The sequence below is a fragment of the Ciconia boyciana genome, chromosome 1, assembly GCF_034638445.1.
Source record: "Ciconia boyciana chromosome 1, ASM3463844v1, whole genome shotgun sequence".
In the NCBI taxonomy this organism is placed as follows: domain Eukaryota; kingdom Metazoa; phylum Chordata; class Aves; order Ciconiiformes; family Ciconiidae; genus Ciconia; species Ciconia boyciana.
The window spans coordinates 211,503,404-211,522,645 of record NC_132934.1 but is presented as its reverse complement, the minus strand read 5'-3'; the positions used below and the strand labels follow the sequence as shown (position 1 = coordinate 211,522,645).

Genomic DNA, 19,242 nt, shown 5'->3' with positions numbered 1-19,242 from the left:
TTTAATATTTTCAGCATTTTAAAATTCATGTAATTTATGCTGTATTTTTAAATTAGGAAGCAGTAAACGTAATTGTATGTAAAAACTTGGCATTCAGTGGACAAATGTCTAATATAAATATATGCAAGAATTATAGAAGATATTTTAAGGGTTGAAAAGGGCTGACATTACAACCAAGTAATTAAACTTATTCTAAATGACATGTAACTGTAGGTGTCTTTGTTCGAGGATACAGTGAATTGTGAACCAAAAGAGCCGTGAAAACTGTTCTGTGGGGCAGAAGGGAAGTTTTGACCTGATGCTTAAAAGTATTCTAAACTTTTCTAATAGAAATCTATTGCTGAAGAAGTCCAAGAAATTTTTTTGTTAGGTAGCCTGTGTTGAAAGGTAGATTCATTTGTGACAGAGCAGTACTCTGCATGTTTTTATCAGATTTAATCCAATTAAATAAACAAACTTCCTATTTCAATATACTTAATACTTAAATGTCACAACTTTAATTTTTTTTTTTAATGTTCAATGGATTTAAACTTCATCAATATTGAAACAAGTTGTACGAGAATATTATGCAGCATGAATATTGGCTATTATTGTACTAATAACTTTGGTAGATTTGAAATTAAAACCCAAGAGTATACGAGTCAAGTTGTGTTCCATAAACTGGATTTTTAGTTGAAGTAGATTTGATGTCTTGTAGGGATCCTTTTACTATCAGCGAGATATTATCACGTGCAGAATTTCAGAAAGTATACGAGGTGTGTGAGCATATTGTTCTTTTTCCATTACTGTTGTGGGATTCTTCATTCATGCAGCTTTATTTCCCCTATTCTTTATGGAGCATTAGGTATGATGGAGTTTGTCTTTAACATTTTAAAAAAATAGGTTTTTTGGTAAATTTATATTTTATTTTTCTCCACCCCCATGCTTATTCCTCCATATTCAACCTGTACAGCTTGAATGCCAGCAGGATGCCCTGTGTTTCGGGATTTCAGTGTGACTTGGCTTGTCACAGGTAGAAACCGCAGGAGAAAGGATGGCCTTCCACTTGGCTGGCATGAAGCATTTCTACCACTTGTAGAGAATTTTGGGAATTGGGCTGTGCTTCTTTGGGAAGCACAGGGAATTTACAGGTCATCCGTAAATTGCATTTTTTTGTGAACTTGTCACTTGAAAACATTGTTGTGAAACACTGGAACAAGTTGATCAGAGAGGTTGTGGGACCTCCATCCTTAGAGATGCTGAAAATGTGCCTGAACAAGCCCTAGGCAACCTGCTCCAAGGGGTCTTGGGTAGGACCAGATGACCCAGGTGGTCTCTGCCAAACAATTCTATTTGTGCCTGCATTTGCGGGGCAGAAAAGAAAAAGATGGAAATTGAAGACAGGGTAGGAGTTTGTCCAAAACAGACGTGTTACAGATAAATTCAGATTTTAAGACTGGCCAAATTTTCCTAGCCTGATCACTTTTATCATTAGTCTGTGTGATGTTACAGTTGTGAAAGTGTTAATTTCTGAATGTTTTCATCTTGTTGTTCTTCCATGTAAGACATTGCCTTATTAGAATCTCAACACGTTCGCACTTGTTTCTTTTGTAGAAGGAATACAAACTTGAAATGTTTTCTGCTAATGCCCACCTCCTTCACCTTAAACACTACACCAACAGTAAGCTTGGGTCTGATTACTCTTTTGAAAGATGAACTTCTTTAAACATCCTCTTGGATTTTGCATACCTAAAAACCCAATAACTTTTTCTCCAGCCTTGTCATTGTCAGTGCATGAATGGCTATAGGTGGCCTCGTCCCCCCCACGCTGTTTAGGTAGGAAGCTGTGATTGTTGTGCTAATCTTCTTAGTGATACTTGGCACATGAAGAGTGGCGCCTGTAGGAGGACATCTATGGTGCTAGATTTGCTGTTGCTGTGATTTTTCCTTGTTTCTGAATAGTTTTGACATCTGGCATTAGCGATGTGAGTACAAGTGTATTAAGAGAGATGTTTTACTAGTAGACATGAAAAGAAAGTCACACACACCAGTGGTTTTCAAAAGAAACAAAAGCAGCTTAGCTGTATTGACAGAATGCTCAATTCGGTTGAAATATTCTTAAAAATGTTGGTGAAAGAAACCAATTTTGGGAAATACAAAAGGTTGTATGAGGTTTACTTCATCTCTCAAAGAAGAAAGGTTTGAGAAGAAGAATCGCACTTGGGCATTGCCCTGCATCGTCGTGGGTGTAAATAAAGTAACACATTTTGCAGTCCAGCGTTCTGGAGCTCACGCATTGATTTACAGATGGGGGAAAACCATAAAGTAATTAAAAGCTCTTTTTATAAAATTCTTTTTCTGCAGGCAATTACTTAGAAAAGGGTAAACCCCACTTAATCTGTGTCTAGGAAGACTGAGGAATTAATCTCAAGAGAAGTCTTTTGATACTACATTTGTTGAGATACAGCTATCCTGAGGTAGTGTAGCATGAACCCAGCAAGTCTTGCAGTCGTGTAAGCATTGAGCTGCTTGTTTTTTAAATCACTATTTAGAAAGATAATCAGCTACTGCAAACTACTTTTATTTATAAACTTTCTAAATGTTTTTTCAGACAGCCTGATAATTACTTTTAACATAGATCCTTAAATGTTAGAATATTTTTTTATTAGAACCAGATATTTAAAAACATTGCAGTTGAAACTGAAACCGGCTTCACTACTTGCTGTGGAAACAAGTCTTTAAAACAAATCTATTCTTGTGTACACTGATGAGCCAATCCATGTTTTTATGTAACCAGTGAATTTTTTCATGCCTTTTTGCAACCAGCTTGTAGAAAGAAATGTGATACAGAACCTATGCTTTTTTTTTGTACTACAGCCTGAATTAAGAGTCAGTAACCTATGTTTGTGTCAGAAGTATGTGCTGATTGTCCCACTGGATTAAAGAAAGGATGGGACAGCTAACACAGAAAGCTATGCAACCTAACTAAAGGTTAACCTAATTAAAGACTTTCCCAAAGTTGTGTACCCTGTCATTTGTACATGACAATGTTGTACCATGACAATGTTTTGTAACGCCACCATTATTAAGAGTTAAGAGGGGCTCAGGTGCTTTTTGGAAAAGAGTTGCATCATACTCTTGTTTTTTGATACTTGCTTGTTAATTTAAGTGTATAATATTAAACAGCAACTTTAAAAATTAATTAGTTTCATTAGTTATAAAATACTGTATAGCTATTTTTTCCCTTAGTATCCTACTTCTACCTGACAACCTGTGGAAGACCATTATATGGGGCTCAGCATCTCTGACCTGAATGAAGAGTCTTGTGTATCTGCTGCAGTGTTGTGGGAGGTGCCATGCACTGTTTAGGTGGTTACTTAAGCTGAGACCGAAATCCTTGATAGACCTCTCACCTTGCAGTAAACCTTTGCCTAACCTGTGCAGACTGTTCTAAATAACTTACTGAAGTGATTCAGTTGTAAAATGGGTGCTAAAGGTAGCTGACACTTTAAAAAATGTTATAAAAGTTGAAAGAAGTCTTAATGACCTGGGTTGTCTGCTTTTTAAATAACTAATTTGTGTGTGTGTTGTTTGATGCAGGCCACAGAAACCTTGTTCCGAATGGCAGTAGCAAGAGGAGCTATTACACCTTTAAGACACGGAGAAGTAAGCTTAAATATATAACCCCCGCCCCCCCCCATGTGGTATAATGTTTTATTAATGTAACGCTTTATAAATTCTTGGGAGACATATTATCTTCAGGTAAGTGAAGAGGGCTGGACTATATATAACTTGCGTACCTATGTTACAGGTTTTTTTAAAGGAGAACAAGAATTTAAATCCTGCCCAGTGGGATATTAAGCATTCTTCAAAAACCACTATTTTTCTCTTTGCCTGAATTATAATTTAGCCTTACAATAGAAGTGACTCACAAGAGTGTCCTTTTAGCCAGGCAGTTTTTCACTGGATTTTCTCTGTTAAAAACTGTAGAATCTAAAGAAATTCATATGAGGTTGATCTTTGTCATTGGGTAGCTGCAGACAGGTTACTTCATCCTTTGTCTGTTCCTTTCAAGAAATCAGTAACTTGTAACTTCAGGTAGTATATGAAGTATTAATACATGAATTATTCTAAAGAGAATAAATATATTTGAATATTATGTTGCTCATACATGCTTCTGTTGATGGTGAATATTTGCTTCCTTCTTTGTGTGGTTTTACATCAGGCAAACAATGTTCTGAACATTGCTGATTAAATGTCTCCAATATTAGGTGGCACAATTTATGCTTAGGTGGAATTTAATTTTAAAAATACTACAGTCAGTCATGACACTGGAAATGAGAACTGATCTGGGCATTGCCACAGCTGGATGCTAGAGTACATAGGGTTTTAAATGTAGAAACCTCCAAAGTTTTTTCATGGCAATCTGATTTTGATCAAATTCTTAGGTAACTTTGTGAAAAGTTCATGTAGTAGACACAGCATTCAATCTGGAATCTAGACCTAGAGTTACCCTGCAATCCCAGCTGTGCTGTAAAACGTTCCTTATGCTGATGAAGTTGCCTTAATTTCTCTTTTGAAATGAAGTAATATATCTTTGCATTAGTGTCTGAAATGTACCTGAGATTTCCTGTCCTGCCATTGTCTGTAGTTTTAGCCTTTCTGAATATGGATCCTTTATACTTTTATGTACTGCTCTTAATTCTTTTCTACAGAAGAGTGTAATGCAATTTCCAGAAGTGTTAGTTATGGAATATGTGCAACCCTTCCAAATTATCTCTGTTTCATTTTTTTCAGTGAAGCGTGCTTAATTTTCTGTGTTTTAATGATCAGGTTGCCTACAGAGTTTGTGGAATCTCCATCCTTGTAGTTACCCAGTGAATGGTGTGAATTATGGAAAAATCAAATGATATATTTTTTGGAAGTGTAACTAATTGTATCATGCAATGCAAAATACTGGGATGATTACAGGCATAATGATACCTGTTGTGAACGATATTAGTAATTTCTATGTCTGATAAATCTTATGTTCAGCCAGTTCAGCTCACTGATGTGGTAGAAGAAGTTCCACTTTTTTCTTCAGATATTCCCTCTGATCTTTTATCAATTAAATCACCTCAAGGGCTAGAGAGAACCAGATGAGAAGCAGCAAGATAAGTGGTGAGAGGATGTAGCCATGACTAGCAAGAAAGGAACTGCGTGAAAATGCATCTGTTTGATGATGGTGAACTTTACTTTGGCGTACTGTGTCCTGTGACACTATTTCCGAGGTATTCCTTGGGCTTCAGTGGAAATGCAGTTAATGCGAAGCTAGATCATTTATAGATAAAACATGTAAGAATTGTCCAGAGTTGGCTTTTTGTAATAAAAAGGCAGTGGGAGAAATAAAAAGACCTTTTTCTCTCTTGTATTTTTATCAGGCTATATTCAGGGGGAAAAAAATATTTTGACTCAAGGAAGATCTTTTTGTTATATTCCATTATGGAATTATAATTTATTTAGTCTGAAAATGAGGAATGACATTAATCAAATGAAATTAATTTTTCCAGAAGAAACATATAATTATCAAGAGTCATATTAAAATTTTTTTTAGCTCTTCCAAGAAATTGCTAAATGTTTGCACAGTGTGTAAGTAGAAAGGGAGCCAGAAAAAAAGTTGAATATGAGCTAAAGTTGGCTGCATTCTGTTTGAGAAGTGCGAACTTGGCAGTGAAAATCAAAGCAGAGCAACTTGTTTATTGGAAATTCCAAACTACGGAGGCAGCAGTCCAAATGTGCAAAAGTGCTGTTCAACTTTCATAGCAGTACTTAGAAATGTAAACCCATTTAACATTTAAGAGGGGGTAAAACTGTTCAATACTAGAAGGCAAAAAACATGTAAATACTTACTTGTTTTAAATTCATAAATTTAAAAAATGACAATATTCTGTCTGCACTGCGGAACAGATTAATGTGCAAACATTTATTCTATACAGGAAAAACAGGGTGCATGAAAAACTATCCACTATAATCCAGCTGTCATCACCAGGTGGATTTATAATTTATAAGATTAAATGTCTGTGGGAAATTCCTTTTCTTCTCCTTCCAACCTTTCCCCATTCATTTGGACTCATCAAGCCTTTATGCATATAGAATTTTTAATTTTTTCCTTTATTATTCTTGAAGAAATTGAAAAATGAGGTTGTACTGGTTTTTTGACTTTTGCATGTGGGATGTAAAATTACTGTTGAGAGTTTAGAGAAGCATACTGCCAAAAGTAGTTATCAAATTTGAGTACGTAGTGCTAAAAATTATTTAACTGTGGGATATAGATCATAAGGTTCCTGAAGAATCTTCTCAGCAGTTTGCTTGCTCCTGGTTGGATTGAAGTGTAGTAGCATCCATGGGAGGGAATCAAACCCAGAAACATAATTCATTTTCAGAATTCAATATGTTGTTTTTCATGTTAATTAGTTATTTCTGTCAGTTGTTTTGTTTTGGGGGTGGAGCGTGAGGCAGAGCCTTGTAGAGTTTATTCATTTCTGTGTTAGCACTTCTAGCTTGTTCCCAAATGATCCAAAAATTGTATGAAGAGATGTGATCACGCCAAATCTATGGCTGCGCTTGGGTGCAGAAGTCTTAGGGTGCATTTCATTAATGTCACAAGGTTCAGAGTCGGTGATAGACATAGCTGAGAGCTCTGCATTCAGGGTGCCTGGACCTGACACCGCCTAGAGAGCTTCTTCAGCTGTTTCTTCTGCTTCTGCTCCTCATGCAGCAGGCTAAGATCTGCTGCCATCTGTTCCTCATGCTGTCCAGCCTCTTCCAGACAGAGCTGCTGTCTTCATGGGTGCTGGCTGATGCGGCAGCAGTGATGGAGTTGAGGAAACAAGAGCAACTACAGCCTGCCTGCTGAGGAGGGTGAGAAGAGGAATAGGAGGAGGCTAGTCCTACAGAGTTGACTGTTCATGCTTCCCAGTTCTGCATCCCCTGGAGCTTCTCAACCCACAGGGGAGAGCCCGGAGGAGGAGTAAGGGTTGGCAGCAGTGGCTGGATACATGGTAGGAAGATGGAATACATTTGACACAGGCTAACATTCAGTTTGATGACTATACACAGAGAGAGAAAACGTCCCTGATTTTAATTGGAAGTGACCAATTTTATTCACATTGTTTTGGTATATCACTTGCTCAGTGTGTCACGTAAGACTTGTTCATCATGTGGAGGTACTGAACAAGAAGGAGGGATCTGATTGGGACAATTAGCTTGCAGGACTGATGTTCTCAATCTGTAGAGGAGGGAAACAAATGCACACAGCCCATCCAGAGAAGGAGCAGGAGGATAAACGGAGAGGGTGGAACCCTTAATGGAAAAAATACTATGAAATACATAGGTTGACATGGACAGCAGAGATATAATGGTAGAAGCATCATTCCCAGAGAGCTGGAACTGGTATCAGCCATGCATGAGCTCTGTGGATGTTAACTAATTTCTTATAACATCTTTATGAATTTGTAAACTCTCTTAATCTCTTTCCATCTGAAAAACGCTGGGATTTCTCGGTGGAAGAATTCAGGCATGTCTCTTTAGAATTCATTACGTCTATCAGGAAAAAAACCCATTGCTGCCTCAGAACTGAAGAAGAGAAGGGCCGTGCCCTGTGGATTGTGCTCTTCTGTCTGAAGTGTTAAGGCATATGGGGAACCTTTAGTATGGTGGGACTTCCAGAATCTTCATGTAGTGTCTTGTGATGGCAAAGACGGGAAAAAAAAGATTTTGTAGAAGAGAAAGACTTGCATAGGAGAGTCAGAGCACAAAAAGAGCTTAGGCTATATGATAAGCTCAATTTTATAATGCCTGCAACAGCTGAGATATTTTGAAGAGGTTTCAAAGAAAGGAATGGAGTCTTCAGTGTGTAGCATTACAGTAGAACAAATATTTAGGATATTTGTTGGGTTTTTTTCCTTTTCCCCCCATAGTTATACAAAAGCCTTTGTTCATGAAATGAACAAAACAAAGTATACAAAGGGATTTCCAAGCTGTTTCTTTAAGTTTCTGAGAGGTTCAGTTCATAGTACTGGTTGGATTTAGCTGGGATGCCTGAAGAGACACCTATCCAAAGCTGTCTAAGGCTCTGATGAATATTACACTATAAAAAACAGGCGGAGGTGTGTCTTGTCTCTCCTTCTCAGCCTATTTAGTTCATTTCCAGGTGAGTTAATGACCAAGCTCCAACTGGAGTTTATGTCTATTTGCTGTTCCTGACTCCTGGTTCCTTTGAGAATTAGCGTTTATATTGTCTGTATGGAAAAATGGGCGAAGTTCAACAAATGCCCACCCATATACCTGTGTCTTCTGTCTTGGAGATACAGCAGCAGTGCAGCTTAAGGGGAGTTGTCAAACCAGTGCCCTCATAGGTAATGAAGCTGGAGCATTCTTAGTTATAAAAATACTGTTGTCAACAAAATTGGAAGTATTAATGGATATAAAAATATAAGTAATTATTGTACTTTCCAGCCTAAAATGGCTTATGGCCTTATGGTGTAATACATGTAATGATATGCATTGCTATGGCAGTAGATACTCATGCTTGAAAGTGTACTTTGTTGGGAGAAGACATGTCTTTGCTTTTGTTTAAAGCTATGTTTAATAGGTTTCAGAATTAGATTTTCATTCTGTGTGTTTTCTGTAAGGTGAATAATGTGAAGAGCAAAGCTTTATGAATTTAGGCCAGATACCTGTAAAAAGTAATTTCTGTGTATTTTGTATTCATAGCGTATACTTACTGATGATATACTCGTGATTAAATTTTTAGCTAAAAGTTAAACAAGGGGACTAGTAAGGATCTTTAAAATGCAATTTATTTTATATTTTTACAAGTAAACACACAAAAGTGGAAATGGTGATACAAAATACTTCTTCATAGAATCATAGAATCGTTTAGGTTGGAAAAGACCCTTAAGATCATCAAGTCCAACTGTTAACCTACCACTGCCAAGTCCACCACTAAACCATGTCCCTAAGCACCACATCTACATGTCTTTTAAATACCTCCAGGGATGGTGACTCCACCACTTCCCTGGGCAGCTTCTTCCAAAGCTTGACAACCCTTGCGGTGAAGAAATTTTTCCTAATATCCAATCTAAACCTCCCCTGGAGCAACTTGAGGCCATTTCCTCTTGTCCTATGGCTTGTTACTTGGGGGAAGAGACCGACCCCCACCTCGCTACAACCTCCTTTCAGGTAGCTGTAGAGAGCGATAAGGTCTCCCCTCAGCCTCCTTTTCTGCAGGCTAAACAACCCCAGTTCCCTCAGCCGCTCCTCATCAGACTTGTGCTCCAGACCCTTCACCAGCTTCATTGCCTTTCTTCATGCAGCAGTTCTTCTATTAGTTCCACAGACTTTATCCTCTACTTTACTGTTTGCAGTTGTGACAGATGTAAGGTGACATGGTCCAAGCACCAGCTGTGTGACTTGGGTTCAGGTTTTAAAACAAGCACTGGAACAACTCTCAAGATAACATCAGTTTGTTTTGGCCCGAATAGGAAGGAGCTTAGTAACAGCAATGCAATTATTTCCAAATGAGCAATTCTTATGTTTTTGTGATAAAATGCTTGTTTTGACAGTTCTTGTTCAACAGAGTATTCTTTCTTTAGGAATCAAAACCATGGGCTACTTTGTTATATGAGGGATTGTTCCTATATATTTTAGAATAATGCTATTAAAGTAAGTAATAAATTTTAAAATGTTATAAAAAGCTGAAGAAATTGTGCAAGCGTTCATTTCTTGCATTTGTGGATTGCACTAAATGGTAAATAGTAGATCACAAAATTCAGTAGTCACTGAAGTTACATTTCTGAAACTATTTTATCTCCTTAAACTATACGTATGTATAAATGTATGCATGCATATATATATCTGTAGGTTTTTTCGAACTGTGAAATTTTACCATGTGTTGATTTTTTTAAGAAATAATTTCAACATAGGAAAGAAGGGGACAATGTTAAAATGACATTACTACTAGCTCAAGCTTCCTTGCCCTCTTTCTTCTTCCCTGTCCACTGTGTCATAGCAGAGTGCAGTGCAGAGTCCTGGAAACTCAGCTGTGGATTTAAGTCATGCAGACAAGAAACTTTTTAATTAATAGCAATAACTGTAATAATTTTTTTTCCATGAGAAAGGACTTTCTCATTTTAGCTGCCATTGGAGCAGTTAGAAAGAGATCTTAGGACACCTCAATCATATTCAGTTGTGTGCTGTAAAGGTGACATGGAACAGAGTGCTCATTTAAATGATGCTCTCTTTTCTATATAAAGGGGTTTATTCTAGAAATTACTGAATTCTAGATTTGATATTTAAATTTTGGGGTTTGTCACAATTATATTTCTGCTTGCAGTTTTGTCCAGCTTTCATTCGTAATACATAAAACACAGGAAGACTTCATAAACGATAACATTTTATGTTCTGAAGAAGTACCGTGAATCATGTGAGATTAATTTTCATTGAAATAAAATTGCTGTGGGCATGCTGTTTCCTGTGATTTCAGCTCGGGGGCATACCAGGCCTAATCGCTTACAGGCCCTTTAGGAACCGATTGGCAATGGGATAGCAGACATCTGATCCCCTCGTCCTCGAGCCTTCCTATCACAAAGATGTCTTTATTGTCTGGGGTTCAAAAGTTCTGTTCTCACAGGCTACCCCAACATCTCTAGTTTCCATGCTTTTGTCTCGAATACTTTGTTACTATCATGTTAATATGTGAGGAAAGATGTTTTCTCAGATTTACATAAATCTTACAGCAGTAGAGACACTTTAGTTATGGTCCTGAAGGCTCTCTACTTTTTAAGCCTTCTGTCTTTAGCCAAGGACACATTTAAAAAGCAGCGCTGTTGGTCAAAATGAGCCTCGTTTGGTCTCACTGAAATGATAATGCTTCCTAGCAAACCATGTTTGACATTACAGAATAAATATGGTTTGGTACAATGAAACTTAAATTTTTGTAAGGCCATGTCATAACATTCTTGGGCTTTTTCTGCCTTCAAAGTAGGATTGTCAGTCTCTTGGATCTTATCCTGTGTTTTTTTTCCCTCCTGGTTAAGGGTTGCTAGTACACAGAAAAATGTGTATTTTTTAAATTTAATATCTTGCAAAACAGCATCAATTTAATTTAACCAAACCATATTTTCTGAATATGTGGTGTAAGATCCAAAGTGCCAGTAGGTTTCAGTATTAATTTATCTTATCATTACCCTTTTATTTTTGAAAAGCATTTGCAAAACTAAAAGGAAGGAGTTGCTTGCAGGCAGGTCTGAATCCCTTTTCCTCTAAAGGGAGGTCTCTCCTCTCTCTGTGCCCAAGAGAATAATCTGTACTTTTAATTTTAGCTTTTTCAAAAAAATGTGTTTTTTAAAAAAAGAAGAAGGTATCCTAGATTAGTGTTCTGAAGCATCAACTAAAAAAACCCCTTTAAATTATAGGCATACATAGTTACAGCTTTCTATTTAGCGAAATCTTTTTCAGAAGTAGTATTGAGCCTGTCTCTTATAAATGCTTGTAAAGGAACAGCAAATGGATAAAACGTATCCATAAGAATAGAACTGTTTTATAGTCTACCTACTTAAGGTTTCGGTTTGGGATATGTGTCAGAAGTGTTTAAAAATAGTACTGGTATCTGGAAAATCCTTCTGGCAGGTCACAATGGGTAACAGTTCAAAGGTAATTTAATTGCTGAAGACTGGCATACCTTATCTATATTATCTGCAAGTAAGTCAAAAGAAAATAATTCTTCTGATTAAATGCAGTGAAAACTAAAGCTTGACTGGGGGGAGAGAGAGAGAATGCCATTGATCCCTGGGGAGGAAAACCACCAGATTACCTTTGAGGTGTTCCAGTGTACAGTGTTTGAGTGATGTTTTTGACATGTTTTCAGTTGTGTGAAGTTGTTATTTGTCTAGCTTGCCCTGGATTATCCATTTTATGTGGTTTATAGGTTTTAAATTCATTTTTAATCACGAGGAGGAAAGTAAGTGTGTCTCAAAACCTGAGTTGAATGTGAAGAGCTTTTCTGCTCTTTTAATATGCAGTTTGCCTGAGGATATTTAGTTTCTTGCTAAAAATCATCATGAACCTTAAAAAAAATATTGACCTACTCCAAATAATTTCAGAGTGGAGTAGTGGGATTCGTAGGTTAGGGAACATGGAAAATGATTATGCTGTAGGAATAGTGTATGGTGCAAATTTGAGGTCAAAAGATATGAAAATAGGGTAGTGGCTACGTGTTCCAGAATATGGAGAGTAACCACTGAAGAAAGATAAAACACAAGTTTGGAAACTTAAAGGACTTAACTTTCAAAACAGAAGTGAAATCATATCTAGGTGATTCATGCTTTGTATTTTTCTTTTAAATGTATGGAAAGTATAGTCTGTCTATTTTTCACAGAGTGGAACAATGGGATTTAGTACTTAAGTGTTTGACGTATCATGCTATGCATTATTTTTATTATAAAGTAATTTTTTAAATGCAGGCTGATGGTATGTGTTTATCTTAGGATAATCATAACCTCCCCTTTGTGAAGTGAAACACAGTGCTAAAAAGTAAATTGAATTATGCTCAGGAGTATTTGCCAGGTATCTTCCACCAAGAGGTTTTTGACAAGGAGTAAAGTAAGGAAGGATTTAGCTATTTTAAACTAATTACCTATTTTCTTTGTAATACCTTGCCTGTATATTCCAGATTTCTTATTCTTTTTCATCAGCAAAACGGTGAGTGCATGGCAAATGCAGACAATGTAAAATTATGGCAACAAAACTAAATGTGAGGAAATGTATTTACTTCCCAATCTAGTTTTTGGTTTAACATGGCTTTGGGTGGTCAAGAAGTATGGTAGTGGGAAGTATATGAGATTGTTTTCTTAAGGTAATTGTTCTTAATTTCTTTCTCATTAAAAAATGTAGTTAGTGATTGTCGTTTCAAATACAGACATTTCTGTAACCTGAAAGCATTTGTTTAATAACTATTCAAATTGTGGTCTTTTATGTCATGGCCTTGGAATGGAGATGTCATCTTGCTTTATACTTAACACTTGCCCCCAAAGACAGGGTCTGGCAACTCCATTGTTCTGCCAGAGCAAAGATAATCTGTAGGGAGAATTTTACTTCTATACAGGAGGAAAGGCAGAGTAGGTATTACAGGAGGTTGGTACTTGAATAATGCTTCTTTCTCACTTTGGTATTGTTGATGCTAATGTTATGTTAATGCATTCATATAGTTGAAGAAATAGGCAACTGTAAAAAGCTATTTAAACTGATAAAGCTAAGAATTTGTTCACATTCCTGTATGCATTTAAGAATGCTAAATACATGCTAAAGATGTAATTAAAGCATACACTCAACTGATCTTCAGTTTCCATGCAAGCTGTTTGACTCAAATCGTTGGAATAATAGTCTTGCTGATGTAGGAATGCATTGTCATCTTCTCTTAACACTTTGCAATAGAAATCTATGCATGTCAACAAACTCATTAAGCAATACTGTATGAGGAATCACTTTGAAGAAGGGATAGTTAACTTTAGTGTAAACGTTATTTACATTCAATGATTTCCAACACATGGAATTTAATATTCCTTTAGGAAAACAATGCAAATGTAAAAATCATGTTAAAGGGATTGTCAGTGTTTCCTGCTTGCTCTTTAGAATTATCACTGAATTCAGTTATTTAAATAATGTCCTCTCATTTCTGTGGCAGATGTAGGAGTGGCTCATGACCATTCTTGAAAGTCCAGTTGATGGGAAAAATCAGTTTGACAAGAAGCAAATACCAAGATAGATTGCAGTCACTGAGGAATTGAGATCAGTTTTGGACTTTCCATCGTAGCCTTTTTCCTCTGGTCAAGTGACTGGACATAAAAGGAAATCACTGTGTTTCTTCTTGTCCAGCCACTTTTAATGTTTTCATTCGTTATGCTGTTCCAATTCAAGTTATTTTATGCTCCTTATCCATATGTTAGACTTGTTAAAATATCTTTGATCATGCACAAACAAAAAAAGTAGTCATCTTTAATAACTTGTAATTGTCCTGTATATAAGCAGATTACATAAACCTAAATGCAATTTGAAATGCATTATTTGGGGTTTCTAAAAAGAGTATGAATATGCTACAGACAACGAGAAAGCTCTTTGTTTCCTTTTTGATGTTCAAAGTTTGGTGAAAATAATACAAATAATAGTTTATATTTCCTTATTAATGAGTAATTTTAGATTGTAGCTGGTGAACTGATAAGAAGTGAAAAAAATGAAAGAAGGGGAGAGAAATGAACAGAATGAATGAAATAAGTAGTAATAACTAATATTTCTCCCATAAGATACTCATACTCAAGCAGTTGAAGTATGGGCTGGATGAGCAGACAGTGAGATGGGTTGAAAACTGGCTGAACAGCCGGGCCCAAAAGGTAATGATCAGTGGCACAAAGTTTAGTTGGAAGCCAGTAACTAGCAGTGTACCCCAGGGGTCAATACTGTGTCTGATCCTGTTCAGCATCTTCATTAATGATCTGGATGATGGGGCAGAGTGTACCCTCTGCAAGTTTGCTGATGACACTAAAGTGGGAGGAGTGGCTGATACAACAGAGAGTTGTGCTGTCGTCCAGAGGGACATTGCCAGGATGGAGAAATGGGTTGACAGGAACCTCATGAAGTTCAAGAAGTGCACAGTCCTGCATCTGGTGTAGGACAACCCCAGGCACCAACATATGCTGGGGCCATGCAGTGGGAAAGCAGCTTGGCAGAAGAGGACCCAGGGGTCCTGGTGGACACAGAGTTGAACATGAGCCAGCTGCATGAACACTTGCTGCAAAGAAGGCTAATGGTATCCTGGGCTGCATTAGACAAAGTATTGCCAGCAGGGCGAGGAAGGTGATACTTTCCCTCTACTCAGCACTGGTGAGGCCACACCTGGAGTGCTGGGTCCAGTTCTGGGCTCCTCAGTACAAGAGAAACATGGACATCCTGGAGGGAGTGCAATGAAGGGCCACAAAAGATGATAAAGGGACTGGAGCATTGCTCCTGTGAGGAAAGGCTGAGAGAGCTGGGACTGTTCAGCCTAAAGAAGAGAAGGCTTGGGGGGGGGAATCTTATAAATGTATATAAATACCTGAAGGGAGGGTGCAAAGAAGATGAAGCCAGACTGTCTTCAGTGGTGTCTGGCCAGTGACAGGACTGGAGGCAGTGGGCACAAACTGAAACACAGGAGGTGCCGTCCTGAACATCAGGAAACTTTTTTCCTGTGAGGGTGACCAAGCACTGGCCCAGGTTGCCTAGAGAGGTTGTATAGTCTCCATCCTTGGAGATATTCAAAAGCCATCTGGACACGGTCCTGGGCAGCCAGCTCTAGGTGCCCTTGTTGAGCAGAGGGGTTGGACGAGATGACCCCCAGAGATCCCTTCTGGCCCCAACCGTTCTGTGATTCTGTGGGCTTCTGTTTGTGTTTAAAGAGCTAAATTTTCAAACTTTGCTGTGTATTTTTCTGTATGTGTAAAACTAGGATAATGACACTTTTATTGGGCATATGTTTGATTAATATTATACAAAATTTAAAATTTAAATAATCCCTATATATACTTCTTTTAAACTGTGAAAAAATCAAAAGACACTACCTAAGGCAAGCAATTCCAGTTTATAGAGGCTAAGGGTTTTAGTATGCCTTCCAAGAAGTGAAGATGTGAGAAAATACTGTTTGTTTTCTCAAATTTATAGAGAGGTTGATTACTAGAATTGGGAACTGATACCCAAAACAGAGTGTAGTATCTCTGCTGTAATATTAATTGGTGGTGGGAGGGAAGAGACTGTGGAGCATCTCCATCATATGATAAATCATGATCCTCATTGGGTGAGAACAACTGCATTTTATGGACTCCATAAGTCTGGTACCACACTGCTGTGATCTGAAATCGGTTCATACTTAAAAATCTTTGATCTTCTTCCTTCTTTTAAAGAACTTCTATGAGTTTGCTCTGGGAGGCCAACCCTATACCTAGATAACAGCATGTTTAGGAGAGCAGTCTAGCCTCAGACATTTAAGTAGCTCTACAAATGTAAAGCAAGTTTTTGTTACGGAAAAAGCCAAATGCCATTGCTCAGTGCTCAAGTGTGAGGATTGTGGGTACTTTGAGGATCAGTAATAGTGGGTGTTAATTGAACTTTATATTGTTAAAGTTCTGTAGTAACTGCCTGCATTGGTTTATTGTAATAACTTATTGTAATATTTTACAATATTAAATTGCTGTCTTCTCAGAATTATATTGTTTTTCTTGACTAGTATCTTAGTGTGAGATGGTTACGATAGGTGAAGATCTGGTCTGCCAGCAGCAGGAATGTTAGCGTGAATGAACCGTTGGAAAAATTCTCCCACTCTGAACCATGAAACCAATCTGTTCCTGTCGGTTACAATTTTATGGAAACTAATTCTTTGTTGATGGAATCAGGTGAAAAATATGTGGTTCTGATTAACAAACAGTATGCAGAGTTTCTTAAGGTCATGGAGAGCATTCCTCTGGACATGTGCGTGCATTCAGATGTGTGTGTATGACTATGCATATATATATATATATATGCATCTTCCTGTATTAAAAATGATGGGCAGTTTAGTTTTTTCTTTTTATATGTACTTATTTTTAAATATTTGCACTATAATTGATAAAATTATAATAATTATTAAATATTTATATGTTTATTATAGTAGAATAAATATCCAGTTTCATTGTTTCTAAATTTCAGAAACTCGTGTTTTTAAACTCAACAACCCTCAAAATAATATTTAGTATAACTATGTAACATAAACTCAAATAATGAGCCTTTTTTGAAGTAGCACTGTTTTCTGTAAGAAATATGTAGTATTCAAGTGACTGTCTGGGTAAAATAATGACCTTTCATTTTTAAGTATCCTGCAGAGCTGAAAAAAAAATAAACTGGTATCTGCAGTCTGCCTAATAGGCTGCTCACCACATCACCACATACAATTAAGCGTAAGTGATTTTTCTGCTCAAGACAGGCTCAAGACTGATTTAGCAATGAAACTTAATTACTTCTAGCTCTTGGAGAAAATGGCCCAACAAGGTTGAGGTTGTTGGCAGGGCAATGTGGGAAAGCTATTGCTGAAACTCCCTTCCCCGTGTCTGATTTTCTGTTAGCAGTACTTAGCACTGTTAACCTTCACTTAAGCAAATATTCCCACAAAAATTGTGCATTGTTATTTCTTTCTTTGTTACAGGCTAAAGAGAAAGATAACGAAAATTTGCAGCTTCTTTAAAACAAGTGTTCTGATCAAATCCAACTGCTTCACTGTATGGGTGCAGTTCTTCTGTGCTAATGGAAATTAAAACCTAAAAATTAGTTCTCAAGTGCCTGTGTACGTGTAAGGTCATCATTCTGGCCAGAGAAATCTCAGGCTAAAAGCTAAAGCTAAGTGCGTTTGTGATTCTTGACAATTTAATATGTCATAGGTAAATTGTTTTTTTATTTTGTACTCAGGTTATAGGAAAAAATGGTGAAGGAACTGAATATTACAAAAAAAAAATTAATCATATTAACAAACTACTTTATGCTCAAAATTGCTTCATCTGAGTTTTTAGGAATGTGTTATTTAAAGGAAACAGGAACTTCAATTCTGTGACTCCAAGGAATACATCTGGAATAACAATTCGGAGGGACATATGGCATCAATTGGCTTATATTTTCCTATATGGGGGTTCCGATTGCAGTAAAAGGGAAAACTGTTCATTAAGTATGCAGAATTAAAATTAAAATACTGTGGTGTTACTGATTTATATACCCTGTTGAAGTACAGTGAGTTCAGAAAAAAATGTGGAAGTTGAGCAAAGAAAATTGACTTTTCTGGTTGTCAGCTGTGACAATAATTTGCTTTACTTTTGTAGTACATTTTTCCCCTTAAAGGTTTTGACTCCCTTACTCTTACCTCTTCATATAGATAAATCTCACATTAATTTCTGTGTCATTTTCATTTACAAAGAGAAGTAATATTGCAGTTGTAATTTGTTCAATATAATCACCTTCTCAGTAGGGCTCAAAGTCTTGTTCCTGCTAACAGCTATGGACATGTTTATCAATGGAAATATTCATGGTAACGAAACTAAACATGTGCCTAAATATTTGCAAGAGTGTGCAGCATGAGGCACTAATTCCCCAAGGCACGTTTAGCACATGCTCTAGTGCTTTGCTCAGTAGGGAGCGAATTTAAGTATGTGTATATGTCCCCTTGATTTCAATGGTATTTAACCAAATAGGTGACTTAAATATTTTGCTAGATGGGAAATAATAATTTAAGCATGCACTTAAATAAATTTATTTCTTTGGGTTTTTGTTTTTTTTTTTTAGATCAGAGCAGGGAAAGACTTATTGGAATGAGCGCTGTCTTAGCCTTATATTTACCATCCCTGGAATATTTACCATCCCAGCTTATATTTACCATCTGTGGCGTATCTGGGGTATTTCTTATTATAATGAAGAAGAGTAGGGTTTTTTATGCCTTTCTACGCCTATTTTCAATGGCATATATTTTTACTTTGAACTGCTCAGGCTGAAATTTTCTAAAGCAAATGAGGCTGGTGCCCCTCAGATGAGTGTTCTTCGCTATGCAATCTTGATTCACCTCCTTTCATGAAGGAGGCTGAGGTCTTTTGCAAAACCCACCACGTGACGAAGTAATGAAAGACACATGCACTCAGAGACCTGAATTACAGTTGCACCAGCAACATGTGTCAAGGACCACGTGAACTTAATAAGGGATGATTCCTGCTCTAAACAGTTAACTACCTAAATAAATTTGAAAAAAGGCTGGAAAAAAGTGTAGTATTAACATCTCTGCATGAGGCTTGGATAGATAAGCGACTAACTTGGAGTCATACAAGTAAAAGTGAAAAATAAACTTTTTATCTCTTCAACTATAAGGGCGAAATGCCACTGTTTATTTTGCAGTAGGTCATGCAATAGCTGTACTTAATTCTTATCATAAACTAATTAATGGGGTTACCTGCATTGAAAGAGCACTGGTTTTGATAACCCAACCGTTGTACTGCAGTTTTAGGTTCCAGTGGTGCTGGGTCCCAGTGGCTTAGCAATCTCCGTTCTTTGCAACCATCCAGTGATAAGGTAATGCTCAGGCTGCTCTGTAAACTTCATGCTACAAATTTAGTGACTAATAATATTGTTGGGATGTAAGATGAATCATACCGCTTTGCCTACTTCTTGAATTTCACTGGCGTTTGGAAGCTA

General features: G+C 37.0%; 1 protein-coding gene across 1 annotated transcript in view; it reads left to right on the top strand.

Moving 5' to 3' along the window:
• Positions 1-19,242, top strand: part of TMEM135 (transmembrane protein 135) — a 189,183-nt gene that overhangs the window by 73,436 nt on the left and 96,505 nt on the right. The window contains exon 5 of the mRNA XM_072850762.1: positions 3,580-3,645. Within this exon, the coding sequence (XP_072706863.1) occupies positions 3,580-3,645 (66 nt within the window). The remainder of the gene's footprint in view (positions 1-3,579; positions 3,646-19,242) is intronic.